A 19,428-nucleotide genomic window follows, 5' to 3' on the forward strand; every position below is an offset into this window, starting at 1 on the left:
AAGACCTTTGTTTTACTGCCAAGAACCTGCTTCGGCGTTATTAACTACATTTAATCATAATTTAATTAATTAAAAGATTGACTTTATTTTTTCTCTACTTTTAACAAAAAACTTTCCAAAGTCAAATTCCACTTTGAATTCTCCATCTACTGGAGGAGATAAGGTTGGTTTGGGGTGTTTAATATCTTCCCTGGGGGGTTTCTAACCGTTATCGCTTCCTGTTTGTTGTCACACATGTTAAACTGAGTCGATCAAGGAGGTGCAGAGCGAAACTGACGCCCGGTCGGTGAGCGCACTGGGGCGGGCAGGGCGATGCGAGGACCGGGGCACTTAAATCTTTTATCTTAAGAATGGCTGCTTTGGCGATAACGGGATTGACGTATTCCCGCTAGCTCCTCAACTCACTTTCCCAAAGAAAGCGCTGTTTGTAAGGGGGACTCTGATCTCTACAGCCGGTTTCCACTGCGCGTAATCACAGCTCCAGGACCAGCGGTACAGTCGGTGCGCTCTGGCAGAAAGCATCCAGCCTCTTCATCTCTCGGTTCTAACAGCAATCGGTATTCTCCTCAATGTTCCAAACCCTCACTCACCGCTCGGAATGAAACCGCTGTAATCCACCCTGTTCATTTTCTTTCTTCTTTTTTTTCGGTTTCACACTTTACTTACTGCAAAGCGAGCGCAGAGAAGAGGAAAACGCGGGAAATACTCTTCATCTGCAAGTTTTCGTGTGTGTGCCGCACTGGAGGGGAGGAAGAGATGGCAGCCCTGGTGAAAGCAGCCCTGGCTCTCCTGATTTTCACCGTGACAAGTGAGTAATCCTTTCCAATCCTCTCGGAACGGGACGGGAGACTTTATTGGGTTTAATCTCTGGCTTGGGTTGGCCATTGAAAAATTGCACACCCTCTCTTAGCCATATGCATGCCAGTTAATATAACAGGTCTGATAAGTGATGGATTTAGTTGCTGATAAGTGCTTTCTTAAGGGGTTTAATTTCTTGGAAAATGGTTATGTCACACTTTTACCTTGCAGACAGAGGTGGTCCCGGGAAAGCAGGCCAGTGGGGATAAGTAGCGGCATTTCCATGCGTCAAACCCTTTAGCACGTGATTTTTCAGCACGCTTCAATTAACTAACACGCTTGCCCTTTACGCAGAAAACCTACGGAGTTTTAATTACATTTGCATTTTAAGGGCAAGGGTGTGAAATCTGAGTAAGGAGCGTTCATTCACTCATTTTAGTTTGCTTCAAGCCTTAAATCATAGCCCGTAATTTAAATAGCAAATCTGGCACCATGCTTTGAAGAGGACTCACGAAACAGCTGACTGCGTGGTTGTAAGTGCAGATACAATTATTATTTTTAACCTACATGAAATGCCTTCATTGCCTGTAAGTGAAAAAGACACTTTGATAACAATAGCAGACATTTAAATTGAGAGTTTGCTTACTTTAACTTACATCACACCCATCAGATGATCTCGCCACCTACAGTCAAGTAAAGTAACTTATGAGGTCCTAAATCAGGCAGGAGGAATCTATTATTGAGCTGTCAGTGGTGCTGAAATTGGATCAATGTGCAGCTCTACCAGGCAAACCCCAGTACCCATGTGTTTGCCTCTCCACTTCAGATAGAAAAAAAGTGTTACAACTACTGCAGTGGAATTACATTCACTAATTGAGGATTTAATTTACCCCCGCCCCCCACTGCCATGAATAGGGTGTATTTTTACTGGAAGAAAAGTATGCTGTGCGCAGATAATATCAATTCATATGGGGGAATATGGTAAATGTGCTGATTCTTTTCTACTCTGATTGAACACTAAAAGCGCTTTATACAACATGCCTCAGTCACACATTCATACAAGCACTTTTTTCTGTCTGACAATCACACAAACTCATACGCTGATGGGACATTGGACAGCACAAGGATACAAGGATACGCTGGCATGCAGACTGGGGAAGCCAGGGATCAAAACACCAAGCATGCAATTAGTAGATGACCTGCTCTACCTCCTGGTGTATTTCATCAGTTGCTGTATTAATAAAAATCTCAATATTTAACATGTGGTAAGTTCAAAAAGAAAGTCACTTTATTTTTTTTGAGTATTCAGTAAAACAGCTAAAAAATTAAGCAGCATTAGCTAAGTTCATTCATATTATTTAAAAAAGTAGACAAGTGAAGTTCATGGTTTCAGACTTGCTAGTTTTCTGTGACTCATTCAGTGTCACCTGTGCTCTGTCTGCCGGTGATTCACTGTATGAGTCTGTCACTTCAACCAAACATCCTCATGGCTCCAACTCTAAAAGGACGAAATCCAGTCAGCCACTCTGCTGGGATGCATTTGCTCCATTGTGTTGGCTTCCCTACCGTTCTCACTCTGTGTCTTATTCCTTCTCTGTTCCTGCACACCATCTTTTCTGCCTTACTCTATATTTTCACAATTTGTTTGTTTCCTATGCTGCAACTTATCTAATATTTTCAGTGCTGCATGTCACATTTCTCTGCCTTCTGTGCTCTCAGGATCATTTGCAGTAAATGCACAGTGCTAATGTGTGCTACAGCTACCCTATGAGATGTTTTGCTCATTGTAGGCTTGCAAGACCTTTAACATATTGCACGAAACCATCAGCGTCACCATACCCTGATTCTGCTCTTCTCTGTAGCTCATGCGTGATGCATTATACGTGAGTGGGCAGAAATGTGCAGCTCCTAGTTTTTGCTTGTAGTTTCTCATGAGTTTAAAACTGGTTTCTCATAACCGCAGATGTATATCTCGCCAGCAGGGCCCAGCATCACTGAGTCAACACTTCATAGTAAACTATTAGTCATTGCGTTGGCAGGATTGTTTGGATGCTGCTCTTTGAAGGAGAGATGCATGCCGATGAAAAGATGTATCGAAGTGCTTTGCAAAGCAAAAAGAAAAAATGAAAGCGGCACCAGGTGATGCACACCTAAGCAACGCTTCCACTTAGAGGTGACACTGAGCGAGCTGAGAGCAAAAGAAAGACACTTTTACTGCATCTGCTGTCTCTCTTATATCCTAAATCTGCACATGTTCCTGTCACGCTGTGAACAAAAGAGCAAAGCAGGACAGGAAGACACGAGGGAGAGATTGTGACAGATTAAAAGAAAATCATTGTAATAAGAGAATTTGTTTTATTCTCACAGACAGAAGGGCTGTCTGGGATGAGAAAAGTTTGGGGCAAAACAAGTAAAAGAAATCCCACGAGGTGCTAAAAACACAAAAATCTCTCAGGCAGTAGATTTGCTATGAACAATATGAAATGCGTGGATGTGAGACTCTGTGGATGTGTATGCACGCGGGCCTGTATTTTATAACATGACTGATATGGACAGCATCCTGAGTAAAACCAAAGACAGCTGAAGCCTAAATTGTTTTGGGCTCTGAAAGGCCACTGCAGATGGTAACGCGCTGAATAATTCACTAACCTGAAAAGAAACCTACAGGATGTAGAATTGTTTTTTTTCCCCCTCCTCTCTGCGCTCTTGACTGATGACACAACCTCTCTGTCCATCTGCATCACTCAAACTCAGCGCCACGCCTGAAAGCTTGTTTTTGTTTGTTTTTTAATTATTTCCATGTTGTGATGGAAACGGTGTTGATTTTATGCGAGCGAGAAAGACTCGCAGAATAATCTCTGATTATTGTTGTCTGCGTCTCCGCGCAAGTAAGATGATGGCATTTTTATTTTAGCGGTAATGAATTATTGAGGTGTGGAGAGTGCAGTGAGGCAGACAGGAGTGTGTGTGCATACATGTGTGATGAGACCTGTTGGTAGACTCCCTCCCGCTCCATCTCTACTTAAGCCGTATCTGCATCTTATTTTAGCATCATCTACCATTTTAGCCATTACTGTCGAACCCACCATCTATACCGCATCTCTTCATCATTTTCAGACACATGAAGCAAATTGTCTTTCCCAGTTTGTTCATGCTTTGTGCTGGATTTATTTTTATACTGCCCCCCTTTACATTTTTAAGGCAATGTGACGTTTCTTGTTTCTCTCAGGCTGAAAGCAGAGTGCAGCCATGGAACAGCCAGAAGCTGAAGTCACTAGAGAAGGAGTAACACGTCAGGGTCAAACAGCTATAAAACTGTGCATTCAAATTAGAAACCGCATCTGTTTAGTTACTTCACTTTGTACTACTACAGTGCTCTTTTTGTATAGTGTATGGATGTGTTTGAATTTTGTCTACTTGTCTTGCTCTAAATAACTTTTTTACTGATAAAGTAAAGATTAAAGATTGAAAGACTTAGGGCGAATAGCGAAGGCAATGAGAATGATTTTAGTCACGATAGCAATAAAATGTTATATTTCAAAGGAACTGTGAAAGCTGTAGACTGAAAGACTGTGTCTTTATAATCTTAAAACAGTTGTGGGAAATGGTTTATTGGCACTGCTCACCTTGAATTGCCCCATCTGACAGCAAAATTGTTTTCACTGGAACTTTATTTCTGTGCTGGGATAAGCTGTTTTTAAACATGTTTCATTTGTTGCGTCCTATAAATAGAATCACATGCAAAGCAAATGTGATGATTAACAAATAGAAACAAAAATAAAATAAAATGGATCTGTAAACAGTATAAGACTGAGGACTCACATATATGACATTTGAGGTTGAGTCATTGATCAAAAGTACTGAGCGAATAAAAAAAGAACAATAAAAATGAAAATCTAAAGAACATAACAAAGAAAACATGCAGGAGCCAAGCAGGACAGCAAAAATAGACACTGTAACAAGAGTACGACAGGACTATACACTCACTGGTCACCAGTGTTGGGTAAGTTACTTTAAATTAGTAACTTAGTTACTTTACTAGTTACTTCTCTAAAAAAGTAACTCAGTTACTTCAAGTTACTCGTTACTTTCAAAGTAACTAGTTACTAGGGAAAGTAACTTTGGTTTTACTCAGAATTCTCTTGTTAATGTGTTGCTTCCGTAACTGGATACCCAGCCAGACTGCCAGTCTTCTAGCTTGCTTACTTGCCACAAGTGCACTGTGCCACCTACCAATAGAAAGGAAAAAATAATGTGCACATTTCCACGAGAGAAATCCCACGCCTGGACCGTCGTTGACCGCCGCCATGATTCTAGCCTGCTTTTTACATCCAACACAAAAACTGCAGTCGTGGTGCTTTTGATTGTACTCAGAACTTGGAAATTCTGCTTTCTGAATAGGAAGATGTAGGTAACACCAGACTGCAGATGAGCTGCATACAGGGCTGGACTGGGACAAAAAAATCCATCCATCCATCCATTCGCTTCCACTTATCCTTTTCAGGGTCGCGGGGGGCGCTGGAGCCTATCCCAGCTGTCATAGGGCGAGAGGCGGGGTACGCCCTGCACAGGTCGCCAGTCTGTCGCAGGGCTAACACACAGGGACAGACAACCATTCGCACTCACATTCACTCGCACATTTACACCTAGTGGCAATTTGGGTTATCCAATTAACCTATCCCCACAAGCTGCATGTCTTTGGACGGTGGGAGGAAGCCGGAGTACCCGGAGAGAACCCACGCAAACACGGGGAGAACATGCAAACTCCACACAGAAAGACCCCGGCCTGATGGTGGAATTGAACTCAGGACCTTCTTGCTGTGCGGCAACAGTGCTAACCACCGTGCCACCGTGCTGCCCGACAAAAAAATCGTCCCGGGCATTTTGACTAGAGACCGGCCCACCATTATGGGAAAAATCATAAAGCCTTTGAATGAAAATAAACACTGTTGTGACAGTGATGTACACTGTTCTGATGGTATATATGTATCAATCTATCAATTGTTTGTTGTAAGACTCAGATAATTATTTTTTTAAAAGCGAGACATTTTAAATGAGAATAATAAAGAAAACTATTTCCTTGTCCCCCCCCCTTTCCCTGTTAATGCCCTACATGGACCCCTGGCAAAAATTTGCTAGACCCGCCCCTGCACAGTTACCAGCTGTCAGCTACGTAGAAAAGGATCCTGGTGTTATTTGTCTCTCAGAAACAGTTCATAACTTCCCTTCAACTCATTCATGTCACCTAAAAGGTAAACCTGTTTCTCCATCACCTGTTCAGCTCTGATGATTCAGTAAGGACATCTCCTGGTTTCATCTGCATGTTTCCCTCTCACCAGATAACCAAACCGATATCATGACCAGCAGCTTTACAGCTGTGGCTCCAACAAACATCAGCTGATACTAGAAATTAATATTAAATAAATTCTAACAACAGCTGATCAAGCTTAAACGTGCTGCTGTTGTTTAACCCGACATCCGCTGGTTTCCTCTTTCTGGCGCAAAGTGGGCGATAAATAAACAAGAGAGAAAAGCCGATCAGCTGATCATTGATCAGTTTCATGATTGAAGTAGAAACAGGAGAGGAGAGAATGAGAGAAGAAGAGGCAGCTGTGCAGCTTCAGCTTTGTGTCTTTTTCATTGTAGCTGAAGTCCGGGACAAACTGTGTTCCTTTTCACCTCAGTACGAAACGCGTAATATTTTCTCTGAATACCAGACGATTCTGTTTTTTAGGGGACGGTTGGCAACTCTAATAATTAACCGTATGAACAAAATAAAGTTCAACATCAGTAACACATAGCACCCACCCAGCTGTATAGAAACTCCATCAGCTAGCACGCAGTACGAAAATGTCAGCATACCGAAAATAAACTCCACCTAAACTTGGTTTATATCTGACTCAGATAGACTGCAGGTCATTAACTTCTTACCTGAAGTTCAGTTCACCTGACACGCGGACCGGCGGCCGCTTCGGGTCTCTCCTCTTGCCTCCCTTTTCCTTCATCCACCTGCTGGCTTCCACCACTTGCTAATGTTATTGAATCTGTGGAAGCTCCGCGATATCCACCACACGAAGTAACGAGTAACGAGCCTATCTAAATTCCAGTAACGAGTAACGCGTTCCTGGTTTTGGCATAATAACTAGTTACCGTGCTCGTTACCACAATAATAACGTAGTTACTGTAACGCGTTACTTAATAACGCGTTAGTCCCAACACTGCTGGTCACTTTGTTAGGTAAACCTTCCTGTAACTCTTTTTGCATTTAAAACTGCTGTAATTATTCGCGGCATAGATTCAACAAGGTGCTGGAAACATTCCTCACAGATTTTGGCCCATTTTGACATGAGAGCATCACATGGATTCAGCAGATTTTCCAGCTGGACATCTATGATGGGAATCTCCTGTTCCACCACATCCATGGAGGCCATTTGAGTACAGTGAAGTCATGTGCTGTGTGTTATTTGCCTGCTCAAAGGCCTCGGACTATACTCTTACCATGGGGCTGATCACCACAAAGGAGGTTAAAAACAGAAAGTAAAGCCAAAAACTAACAGAAGGTAACCGAAAGACATAATACTAAACACAGACATGAATAACAAACCCCTGTGTGTAGGTGCTAATGGAAAGACATGAGAGAGAGGACATGAGATGGGAAATACTAAGGGATTTAAAACTACTCCAACCAATAAAAACCAATTTCTAAACCAAAACGCTCATCACTGGAATAACCAGACACTAAAAACAGCAAAAGACTCAATAATATCACAGGACTAAAATTTTAACATAAAAATAACAATAAAATGAACAGGAACCAAAAACTCAGTCACAACATAAGAATCCAAGACTGATTTTCTGGTACGTGATACCTTAAAACTCTGAAATCAGAAGAGCTGAAGGCCACCCAAATCTGATAACCAGTTGATTTTAATTAGAAGTAGAAGCTGGCCTCATACGGCTGTTAATTGCACGTAAACAGTGAATTGTTGTCAGGCTTTAATCCCTTCAAAAGGAAAGTCATAAATCCCCGTTATTACTCATCACCATAATATAGCATGATCCTATTTAATTTTATCTGATGATTATACTAATCTGGGAATTGTTTTGTCTCACGCTCGGATGTTTCCATTGTATGTTGTTGTGTCTCTATTGTCCTCTTCTCCTGGCACGAGTCTCCTCTCCGTCTAATCCTGACAGACACAGCTTTTTGTCTCTGAGGAGGTTTACCTTCGGGGTTTCTTGTCATAGTTGCTCAGACACCGGACACTTCTCCTGTCTCCTGTCTGAAGGTTAATGTAAAGTGACCAAGTGTAGCATATACCTCTTCTTCTGTCACCTGCCTTTAAAGCTCAGATCCTCTTATTTTCAGTCTGATTCTGACATGTTTCAAAACATATTGGTTTCTTGAGTATATCTTGACAAGACAGTTGAGTGCATGGCCGCAAAGCTATACAAGTGAAGTGCCTGAACAGGTGTGTTCTTCTAAGTCGATGCACAAGTTGACATACATCTGTCATATGTCATTAATGGGGTAGAATATGGTTAGAAAATTGATTTCAGTGCTAAAGTTATTTAAATATACTGTGTTTCAAACAGTAATTTGTTTTTGCCCCTCAGCAGTATAAGGCTGATGGGGTATTGTCATAGAGAACAAGGCACATTTAATAAAAATCTTGGTTCAGAGGTCAGTTTTGGTGAAAATCACCAAGAATTTTCAAACTTTAACCACAGGTGCAACTAATAGGAGGTTGAGGGGTAGCACTGCTATGATATTTTGACATGCTTCTTAGCAACTTCAGTGTTACTTGCTTTGGCCAGGCAAAGGCAGATCACAGTTTACCTGCTTTGTGTCTGGCAAAGGCAAAGATGACTCATCTAAACAGACACCACTGCATAATAGAGGACTGGCAGCATTACTCTTCATTAAGACACTGACACAAACCCCGTTATTTACTTTTCTGTTTCTCTGGTGTTTTGTTTGTACTTTTAGGATAAAGGTTAAGATTCAACATGTACTATGTAACATGTTTTTTTTTAAGCTGGAGGTTTATGTTGCTTTGGGATGAGATTTGCAAAGCATTAATACAATTCACTTTTTTTTTCTTTTTTCCCCTGCTCGTCATTCTCCTGTATACACTGTCCTGTAAGCAGAAAATGCATAGCCAACAGTCATGTCAAGCAAAGTTTATTTATGAGGCACACACAGAAAAAAAATGCTGTCACAAGAGCCTCCCAGACAACATAAAAACACACAAGGCAAATCATACCAGGAAACAACATGTTCAGGACAAAACAGGAGAGCATAGAAAGCTTTTAAATGGAAATTTATGTGACAAGACTTGTTTGTGTGGCAGCACAAAAGACAATGGCTTCTTAAATTGCAGTTAAACATAAAACAGAACAGATACGTGATAAATGATCCATAATACTTTCTTTATTTAGTATTTATTCCTTAAAAAACACCCATATTTATTCCTCTTAAAATTGAATATACAGTCAGTAGTTTATATGATGAAATGTCTGGGCATGAGGTGCTTTGAGCAGGTGCAAAACTTGTTTATGTTTTTGTGTTTGTGTATTGAATTGTGACTGAATACAATTACATGTGATCTGTTTGTGAGACAGTAACACTCCCATTCATGACACATACACATGAGCGCATGAGAGCATGAGAGCATGAGAGCATGCAGCGGGCTGCATCACTGCAGCACATAATTGCCAAAACCTGACAACACGAGATTTAAACATCGCTTCACCAGGTAGAGCTTTGGGCATCTGTGTTTTCTCATTCAAGTCCCACTGAAATAAAATGTGAATCGTGAGTATGTTGGTGGTCATTAAAATGCTTTAATTGCATGCACATATATTTTATAGTCACCAAGCCAAAGTGCAGGGCTGAAAACAAGAAGGTATTTACTGCATGAGACTCAAAGTAAAGTTAATGGATGGTCAACCAAACAACAGCTTATTCTGCTGTAAATTTTAGCTCAAGGTTGTGTTAAATTCAAGGTCTACATGAGGCCCCAGTTCACCGTACCCAATAACTTCAGCTGCGCGGTAGTAAAGATGTGCTTACTGTAAGCTTGATCTGGCTGCATCATCACAACAAGCACTCGACTGAGATGATGAAATTACGAATAAGTCTGGCTTATTCTTGACATTTTCTGACTGGGCATCAAACAGAATATGATTGCATGATAGCCAGAGGACATTTAGCTCTGTGAAACAGAATAAACTGGAGTAGCTACCATTATGTTCTGACAAAAGATGTATGAGGAAGAAATATGGAATATGTTCTTTCTTAGTAATACAATTTATCTTATAAAATTGGAGCTAATTTATTTTAAGAAAACAGAAGAAGACTTTATACAATAGTTCTGGAAACAGTCACGAGATGCACAACGAGACAAACTTAAGGAGGGATCGGCTAAAATAAGCCAACTGTGGGTTTTGTTTTCATGTGGCTGTGGCTCAGGAGGTGGAGGAGGTCATCTGGTAGTTGGAAGGTTGGTGGTTTGATCCCTAGCTGCGTCAGTCTGCATGCCAAAGTATCCTTGGGCAAGTTACTGAACCCCAAGTTGATCCTAAAGCATTCATTTTAGTGTGACTATTAGACAGAAAGAACAAATGTGGAAAAGATGTTGTATAGAGTGCATATTAAAGGTGGAAAAATACTCAATAAGAACCAGTCCAGTTACTGTTTGCTTTTCATTGACAGAGTGGAACCAGTGTTATATTAGACTGTGCTCACACTTGCTTGTCATATCACAGTTGTCTGAAATTCAAATTCCTATTCTTCTTAATCTCTGAAACTACTAAAATTTAAATGTGGCAATATGTCATTAGTCAGTGCTCAGCACTTTTCTAACATGCCTTTGATAGGAAGTTATAATGGGTTGTAATGAGCTGTGATATCCTCTGTAGTGTACTTCTGACTGTGTTTTCCCCCTGTGTGCGTATTTGTGTGTGCAGCTATCCTGTGTGCGGAGGTAGAGGAACGGTTGGTGAATCACCTGTTGTCACCAGAGCGCTACAACAAACTCATCAGGCCAGCTATCAACACCAGCCAGCAGGTCACCATTTACATCCAGGTGTCTCTAGCCCAGCTGATCAATGTGGTAAGAAAACACACAAACAAACCCATAACCTCACATGCTGTGAGCAAAGAAGAATACCTTACTAATGTCAAATGACTGGGGAACACATTAACCTGGTTACTGTTAGTAAGAAGAGTTAGTGAAGCCACTGCTTAAAGACTTTTCCCATGTCTGTGTTTCAGAATGAGAGAGAGCAGATCATGACCACCAACTGTTGGCTCACCCAGGTTAGTGTCAAAGCACCTTGCTCATTAGTTTTTGTTTGTTTGTTTCCGAGGATCAGACCAATTGAAAAATTTCACCATTAGGGTCTAATATCAGTGCATGAACCACTACAATTATAAATGTACTGTCATGGTCCTGGGTCGGTGCCTGTGTTTTGAGTTTTTGTATCATTATTGAACTTCGATTTTGTCATTGTTTATCTTTTCTAGTCTTTTGGTTTCGGTTTCTGTGTTCCATGGTTGCTGTCCCCCCCTAGTCAAGTCTGCGTCTGTTATGTTTCCTGTTTTACTTTGAAAGTCTGTGTCCTATGTCAGTGTGTTGAGTTTTGCTTCCCCTCTCTCGTCTTGTCAATTACTCCCAGCTGTGTTCTCCTTCTGTGTCTCATTCCCCTCGTTATCCCTCTGTGTATTTAAGCCCCGTGTTTCTCTTTGTCAGTGTTGCGTTGTCTGTGTTTCTTCCCTCAGGTCATGTCAAGTCTTTTTTCAAGACTCTGTGCAGTTCATGTTGCTTGTTCTAGTATATATTTCATAGTTCCTTCACGTTCCAGCACAGGTCGTCATAGTCATAGTTTTCGCTGTTCTTAGTTTCTCCAGTTTAGGTTTTAGTTTAGGTTAGCCACTGTCCCTGCTGTTTGGTTTGCCTTTCTATAAGCCACAATAAAGGCTCGCCTTTCGTTTAAAGTTCAGTTTTGTCTCCTTGCCTGTGTCCACGCCTGGGTCCTCACTCACTCACACATGGTCTGCTCCACGGACCGTGACATGTTCTTTAAATGCATTTGTATGTATTCATGTAGTTAATGATAGATGTCTGTTTTTGTCAGAAATCACATACATCTTTAATGATTAAGAAAAAACAAGAATTGGGTGCACAAGTATGAATTTATTTTTGATTTCCTCTAATCCACACAGTAACCCTAAGATGAGAGGAAATTAGTTAGCATGTTTAGGAACAAGCTAAGAATCACAAAGGCTTGAACCTGCCATGAACTGAAAGTTGCTGCCACACCAGCATCACTGTTCACACTGAAGTTACCATGGACTGAAATGGTTATTATCAACAAAAAAAACCTCTGCTCCAAAATAAGCACTTTCACATTCAACAGAAATTTGCAGCTGCCCACAAGGACAGGCCAAATGTCTTCTAGAGAAATATTTTATGGTTAGATGAGACAAAGATTGAGCTTTTTGGCCACAATGACAAGACGTATGTTTGGAGGAATAAAGGTGAGGCTTGAAAACCTAAGAACAATATACCAACTGTCAAGAATGGTGGTGGTAGCATTATGCTCTGGGACAGTTTTGCTGCCAGTGGTGCTGTTGCACAAATTGGATGCAATAATAAAGAAGGAGGACTATCTCCAAATTCTTCAGCGTCGCCTCAAATCAGCAGCTAGATGGTTGAAACTTGGAGACAACTCTGTGTTCCAACAAGAAAATGATCCCAAACACACATCACAGCTGGTTTTGGAGTGGATATAGCAGTCTACCTTTAAGGTACTGAAACTCTGGGGACTACGCTTGAAAGTGGAGTCGTGCCCGTAATAGTAGCCAGAATTATGCCAGAAGCTTGTTGATGACTACCCAGAAAGCCTCAAATTACCACAACATTCAAGCCCATAATAAATGTTTGTAAACTTGTGACCATAACTGTATGTGGCTCTTGATTTTAATTGTTTACTTGTATGTTCATGCATGCCCTTACGTGCCTTTCTACACCAGGGTTGGAATGACTACAGATTAATGTGGGATCCTGAAGAGTACGAGGGAATCAAGAAAATCCGACTCCCGTCACAACACATCTGGTTGCCTGACATTGTCCTTTACAACAAGTATGTCCTCTTTGTGACAGACGCAATAAATGTGTGTGTGTGTAAAACTAAGTGATGAAAGTAGGAACAGACAGAAAGCTTGAGTAACTTCACTTTAATATTTACAAAAGCCCCATTTCCCTAAAAGCTTTCCAATTCTATCCTCTTACTCAGTCTATCCTCCTATCTCATTTTTAGCCCACTTGTCACTTCTTTTAGGTTAATAAATAGTGAATAATGAACCAACAAATTTTTAATGGCATTGTATGGAGTGTCTGCAGACAGTCTCATAATAATGAAGACTGTTTGAATGTTAGAGAGCGTATGAATCTTTCACACAAGCAGATTATGGATTAGAATGGCAGAATCAGGCCTGTTGTAGACGGAGTAAAACAATTTGTTTTTATCTTTTAAGTGTTAATCCGTAAGGTCACCAGTTTTGGTGCACTTGAATAATATTATTTTTTAATCATTATTCACTGCTCCATTTGAGGTTAACCTTGCAGTACGCAATAGAGACTGCTTCACACTAAATGTTTACCTTTCAGGTTTTTTTAGACTTCCTGTAAACATTTACAGTTCATTTATGATTGGAAAGAAAAGCTTCAGATTTATTCCTGCGCAATTCTGCAACTGCTGTGTTGACAGAAACATAGAAATCCAGACTTTCCAACTTAGGTACACTGGAGAGCAGGATATCCTTGTACATTATTGATTGTTTTGTACAGCGAGCACAGGTATACAAAACGATGAGGTGAGAATATCTTGGCACATCTGGAATTTATCTTGTAACTCTGGAAAATGGCTGCAGGGAAAAATCAATACATCCGTACTTCTGCACTGTAAAAAAAAAAGGAACTCGGAGAAATAAGCCGCACTGCTCTTATTCACTGGAGAGTCGGCTGACAGACGCAAAGGCCTGTAAACGTCACGTCGTCTGTCACCCATATAGGTCAGCAGATGGGTCTCATCTCCATCTGTTAGTTTCTTGAAAAACATTAACTGTTGATTTTCCCAGTTTAAAATGTAGTTAATGTGAAAGTCCTTCCTTTGTTGTACCAGAGAAGAAAAGCATCATAACCAAATGCAGTTTGAGTTTTTGCTGAATTTTGTTTTGTGTGGTCATCAGAGGTTTTTTCAGCTGGCTTTTCCGTGTTAAGTTTGCTGTTTTCCCTGTGCCTGTTCAGCTTCTCTCTGGGTACTCTCGCTTCCTTCCACATTCCAGAAACCTGCACTTTAGGTTAATTCCTGATATGTTGTTTGCTTGACACAGTCAAGCAAAGTCAAGCAGTTTTGCACAAGCGTGCATTAAATAGGTACTGTTTTTTCTGCCTGCCCATAGGAGAAATAATTTGAGAAAATAATTCTTTGAATAGTAAAAGTAATTTTACTTCTGAATTTAAGAACAGTTGTTGCAGAAAGGTAATATGAGTGTGAAAGCTGTGTCTGCCTCTTTAGGCTGCAGGAATAATTACACTGAGCCTACTGTTGATGTGGGCTTACGATGAGTAAAAACCACAGTAGTGGTAATCTGTTTTGTTTGCTGTTAATGGTTTTATTCATTAGACCATAATGTTTCATTTGAAAGATGAATTTCTTCTTTGTTTGCAGCATCAGAAATCTTTTTGTATGCGTTCTCCGCTTTTCCGCCACAGGATTTAATTAACTAATTTCTGCAGTGTCTTGATGCATGCTCAGTCATCCAGGTAAGTAAATCCCAAAAGGTTGATTCTGATTATCTGGACGTAGCGTTTTCAGTGGGAGAAAAGTTTCGTCACTCAATCAAGTGACTTCTTCTGTCTCTGCTGACTGCAGGTTTCCCCAACCTTACAAATAGTACATTTGCACAATGACTGAAACTAGCGCCACTGAGGGAACAATGGGCTGGGAGGTCAGTTCTTGATCGTTAATATGCAAATTCTCATGATCAGTGATCAACAACCACTGATTAAAGCCCATCGATCAAAGACCATTAGTACCATTCACAGAGAGTTGGGGAAAGCCGCAATCACAGCATTGTAAGATGGCGAAGGTAAGATTTGCATGAAAGGGGAAAGACCATCTCTGAATCGAGGAGGAGGCCTAGGGGAACATCTTTCCCTTAGGCCCTACAATGCTGTGATTGCAGCCGTTCCCCAACTCTGTGTGAGTTAGTAACAGATATTTAAGTCCAGTAAGTTGTGAGTGGAGCATTCATGACCTTGTTGTTGAGCACATTTCCCAGATGCTTGATTGGATTGAGATCTGCAGAATTTAGACCAAGTCAAGACCTCAAACTCATTTATGAACCATTTTTGCTTCAATGCAGGGTCCGTTATCCTGCTGAAAGAGGCCAGAGTCATCAGGGAATAGCGTTTCCATGAAAGGGTGCACATGGTCTACAACAATACTTAGCTAGGTGGTATGTGTCAAAAATCCACATGGATGGCAGAACCCAAGGTTTCCCAGCAGAACATTGCCCAAAGCATCTGCCCAACATTGCCCAAAACATTGTCCAAAGCATTGCATGCACCCGGCCATCCACGGGATGTAAACGAAAGTGTGACTCATCAGACCAGGCCAACTTCTTCCGTTGCTCCATGGTCTAGTTCTGATGCTCACGTGCCCATTGTTGTCACTTTCAGCATGGACACCTTGACTAGTCTGTGGCTGTGAAGATACATGCGCAACAAACAGCAATCAATTGTGTTTTCTGACAACTTTCTATCAGAACCAGCAATAACTTTTTTCGACGGTCTGAGCTACAGCAGCTCATCTGTTGGATTGGAACAACCCACAAGACCTGCCACTTTGGAGATACTTTGACCCAGTCACCTACATCAAACTCGCTCAAATCCATACAGTTGCCCATTTTTCCTCCTTGTACCTCATCACCTTTGAGGATAAAATGTTGCTTGCTAATATATCCCACCTACTAACAAGTGCTGTGATGAAGAGACAGTCAGTGATACTCACGTCGCCTGTCAGTGCTCATAATGTTATGCCTGATTAGTGTAAGAGCAACTACAAGAGATTTACTGGACTCTGATTAATCAGCACTGTGTGAACTCATTTGTCATTGCCTTGCACTTAACATACCCAACACTCCAGCTTTAAAGTGAATAGTTAAAAATTAATCATAGTGTATGTCATCATACTAAAGGAGCATCAATAACCAGCAGTGTACATGAATTTATCTTTCTACAGTGAATAAAGCCAACAGTATACAGTGTACATGCATTTATTCACTTCTACAGTGAATAAAAGTAGTGAAGTATTATATGTGTATGCAATAACTTGCAGTACATTCTCACTCAGTTAAAAAAAAGTTATCTAAGAGCAAGAGCATCTTTTTAAGAAACCACACCACACACACGTTCTAAAACGCACCTCTGAAGCTGCACGATACTGAGCTATCTACTGAGCATTTAGGGTTTGGAAACCTTGTTTAAGGGCATCTCAGTGTTGCTAATGAAGGACAAGCAGCCGTTTTTTATTCTCTTCCCAGATTTATCCAAGTTTCCCCTCATCTTATGTAATAATTTACATGAAAACAACCCCTTGTGTCATGTCAAAATCTCCAACAACTGCTCTTGAACTCTGAATCATGATTTTCATCGGCTCATGGTGTTTCATGATTGAACTTCGGCTTTTAGGCCAACATGGAGAAAAGTTCCCATAGTGCGAGGATAAAAAGGAAAGCTTGAGTTTGAAATGAAAAGTTAGAGTTCAGTAAAACCTCAAAAACATGCGTGATTGTTCTCTCAGCTACTGTAACCACTAAGGTTGAGTCTGACAGAGACATACAGTTGTTTGAGCTGTTCTTGTGTTTTGACCCTACAGTTTACAAAGCTTGCAGGCATTCAAATTTTATGAATGGAGATCATGCTCATCAGCTGAAGGACAACCTGAAGAGCATAATAGCTTAAGAGACCAGAGAGAGGTCATCTATCTATCGCTGTTTTGTAACTTCAGGTTGAGGTCTAACTTTGGGAGACCTGAGGTCACAGTAAGCAGGCGGGGCCTCTGCATTTTTTATCAGTCTGGATATACACAGCAGCCCCAAAGCATTAGAGGCAAGTGGGATGGTTGTATTCCTGACCCACTTTATAATTGATAGGCCACTTATTTATAATGCATCCCCTGCAGCCCTGATGAGATGAAGAAAAAAGTCAGTCCCAGCAGATTTGAGTTGTGAGGGACAGGTGTTGCCTTGATGCCAGCATGTGTCCCAGGCCAAGCTCTTCCCTTGAGATGCTAAATGCATCCTTTGGACTTCAAACTGTTGCATGCGTCACCTCTGCAGCCTCATGGTAGCAGTCAGGCAATCTTTTACTCGGCATTCAGTGAATGAATTCACTTAAAAACCATGTTTGTCTCGTGCTAAAAGTCTGCAACAAGATTTTATTGTCATTTCTTGACTTCATTCAAAGAATAAAAGGCTATTAAAAGACTATTTTAATAAATGTGATGGGATATTGACGAGTGTCCGACAGCACAGTGTTTCTTATTAACTGAAGCTGAAAGTGTGGAGCTGTATAACAAAGCATAATGTTAATTAAAATCTGACAATAGCCATTATCAGACTGAAACAGCCAAACGTTGTAAAAGGCAGAGTTGGGTAGATCAGTGACACCGACGAATGATCAGATACCAGATTATCAATCATTATAGCAGGAATTATTTTATGTTCTGCTGTGATTATAAACAGGTTAAAATCAAACAAACCCCAGAGCACACAGTAATTAACTGTTATTGTTGACTTTAATTTAAGTTCATTAAGTAATTTTGTTTGAATGTTGCTTCAGCAACTCATACCACCATAACTACATCATTGTGTGAAAGCATTTTGGAAATAAGAAAATAAATATGCTGTACATAGGTGTATTTGTTAAGAACCCACTGGTTTAAATGATGTGTTATGGGCAATCTTTCTGTGAGTGCTTGACTTTACTGACTTTATCTCATCTCCGGCCTTTTCCTCAGTGCCGATGGGACATATGAAGTCTCCTTCTACTCCAACGCTGTGGTCTCCAATAATGGTGAAGTGGCCTGGCTCCCACCAGCGATCTACAAGTCGGCCTGTAAAATCGAAGTCCGTGATTTTCCCTTTGACCAGCAGAACTGCACTCTCAAGTTTCGATCTTGGACCTATGACCACACGGAGATCGATCTCATCCTCCTCAGTGATTACGCCTCACGCGATGACTTCAAGCCTAGTGGCGAGTGGGATATTGTTTCACTGCCTGGACGCAAGAATGAAGACCCTAACGATATCAGATACCTGGATATTACTTATGATTTTATTATCAAGAGAAAACCTCTCTTCTACACCATCAACCTGATCATTCCCTGCATCCTGATCACGTCGCTGGCTATTCTTGTCTTCTACCTCCCATCAGACTGTGGTGAGAAGATGACTCTTTGTATCTCAGTCCTCCTGGCCCTTACTGTGTTTTTACTCCTTATCTCAAAGATTGTGCCACCTACGTCTCTAGCAGTGCCTCTGATTGGGAAGTACCTAATGTTTACAATGGTGCTGGTCACCTTCTCTATTGTCACCAGCGTTTGCGTGCTCAACGTGCACCATCGGTCACCCAGTACGCACACCATGCCTCCTTGGGTCAAGCGTGTCTTTCTGTACCGGCTCCCCTCTTTCCTCTTCATGCGGAGACCAGGAAGTTCCAACATCCGTGAACGGTTCCGGAAAAAACACCAGAAGCAGAAGTACTCTGACCAGAAGCAGTGTGGACCAGAAGTTGGAGGTGGAAGCTCTGTGGGAATGGCTGATTCCTCCTCATCCTTCTTTGTCAATGAGGAGTCGGCCAAGCGCTATGGCTGGAGGGTCAGTGACTGCTCAGAGAACACAGAGTTCAGGAAGAGGATGACGCTCAAGAGCAACATTGACGTGGAGGATGCAGTGGATGGAGTACGTTATATTGCGGAGAAGATGAAGAGTGAGGATGATGATGAAGGGGTAGGTGTTTGGAAGAAGTAATCGGATCTATATCATGATTTATATGCACATATATATAAAAGAAAGTACTTCTTTCTTTTGTAAGGTTTAAAAATAATAATTTGTTACCTGAATCTCAGTTCTCTTTAGTTCAGACTCATGAACACAAGTGGTTAATGTCCAACGTCTTTATCTCTCTGCAGATCATTGAAGACTGGAAATACGTGGCGATGGTGATCGACCGTCTTTTCCTGTGGATCTTTGTGTTTGTGTGTGTAGTTGGGACGATGGGGCTCTTCATGCAACCTCTTTTTCAGAGTTATAACACCCCCATTGTTGAGGACATGGATCATAAATCTGAAACTTGATGTGACTCAGAAGTGACTTTTTATTTCCAGAAGCAGTTTTTAACACATAAAGTCATATGTCCGCCTCTCACCTCACTCTGACTGGAAAAGGACACATTTTAGCCTTTCCATTTCCTCCTCCCCATCCCTGGTCTGCCCTTTGAATCCTACACATACCCCCGCAGTCTTATAATCAACTCATCTGCCATTCACACAGGG

The 19,428-nt window shown here is 41.1% G+C and overlaps 1 protein-coding gene across 1 annotated transcript; it reads left to right on the plus strand.

Moving 5' to 3' along the window:
• Positions 1–327: 327 nt before the first annotated feature.
• On the plus strand, positions 328–19,230 carry LOC116320930 (neuronal acetylcholine receptor subunit beta-2-like). Its single transcript, XM_031740702.2, has 7 exons — positions 328–557; positions 674–808; positions 10,771–10,916; positions 11,078–11,122; positions 12,839–12,948; positions 17,893–18,883; positions 19,066–19,230. Exons 2-7 carry the CDS (start codon positions 757–759, stop codon positions 19,228–19,230), a joined length of 1,509 nt encoding a protein of 502 aa, XP_031596562.2. The 5' UTR covers positions 328–557; positions 674–756.
• The last annotated feature ends 198 nt before the right edge of the window (positions 19,231–19,428 follow it).

Source organism: Oreochromis aureus, linkage group 2 (assembly GCF_013358895.1).
Source record: "Oreochromis aureus strain Israel breed Guangdong linkage group 2, ZZ_aureus, whole genome shotgun sequence".
NCBI classification, from domain to species: domain Eukaryota; kingdom Metazoa; phylum Chordata; class Actinopteri; order Cichliformes; family Cichlidae; genus Oreochromis; species Oreochromis aureus.

What these genes read in the sequence shown, in the direction of transcription:
- LOC116320930 (XM_031740702.2), top strand. Translation starts at nt 757, where the DNA reads ATGGCAGCCCTGGTGAAAGCAGCCCTGGCTCTCCTGATTTTCACCGTG. An exon ending in GACATTGTCCTTTACAACAA is followed by an intron (nt 12,949 to 17,892) that starts GTATGTCCTCTT and finishes CCTTTTCCTCAG; the next exon opens with TGCCGATGGGACATATGAAG. An exon ending in GTGAGGATGATGATGAAGGG is followed by an intron (nt 18,884 to 19,065) that starts GTAGGTGTTTGG and finishes ATCTCTCTGCAG; the next exon opens with ATCATTGAAGACTGGAAATA.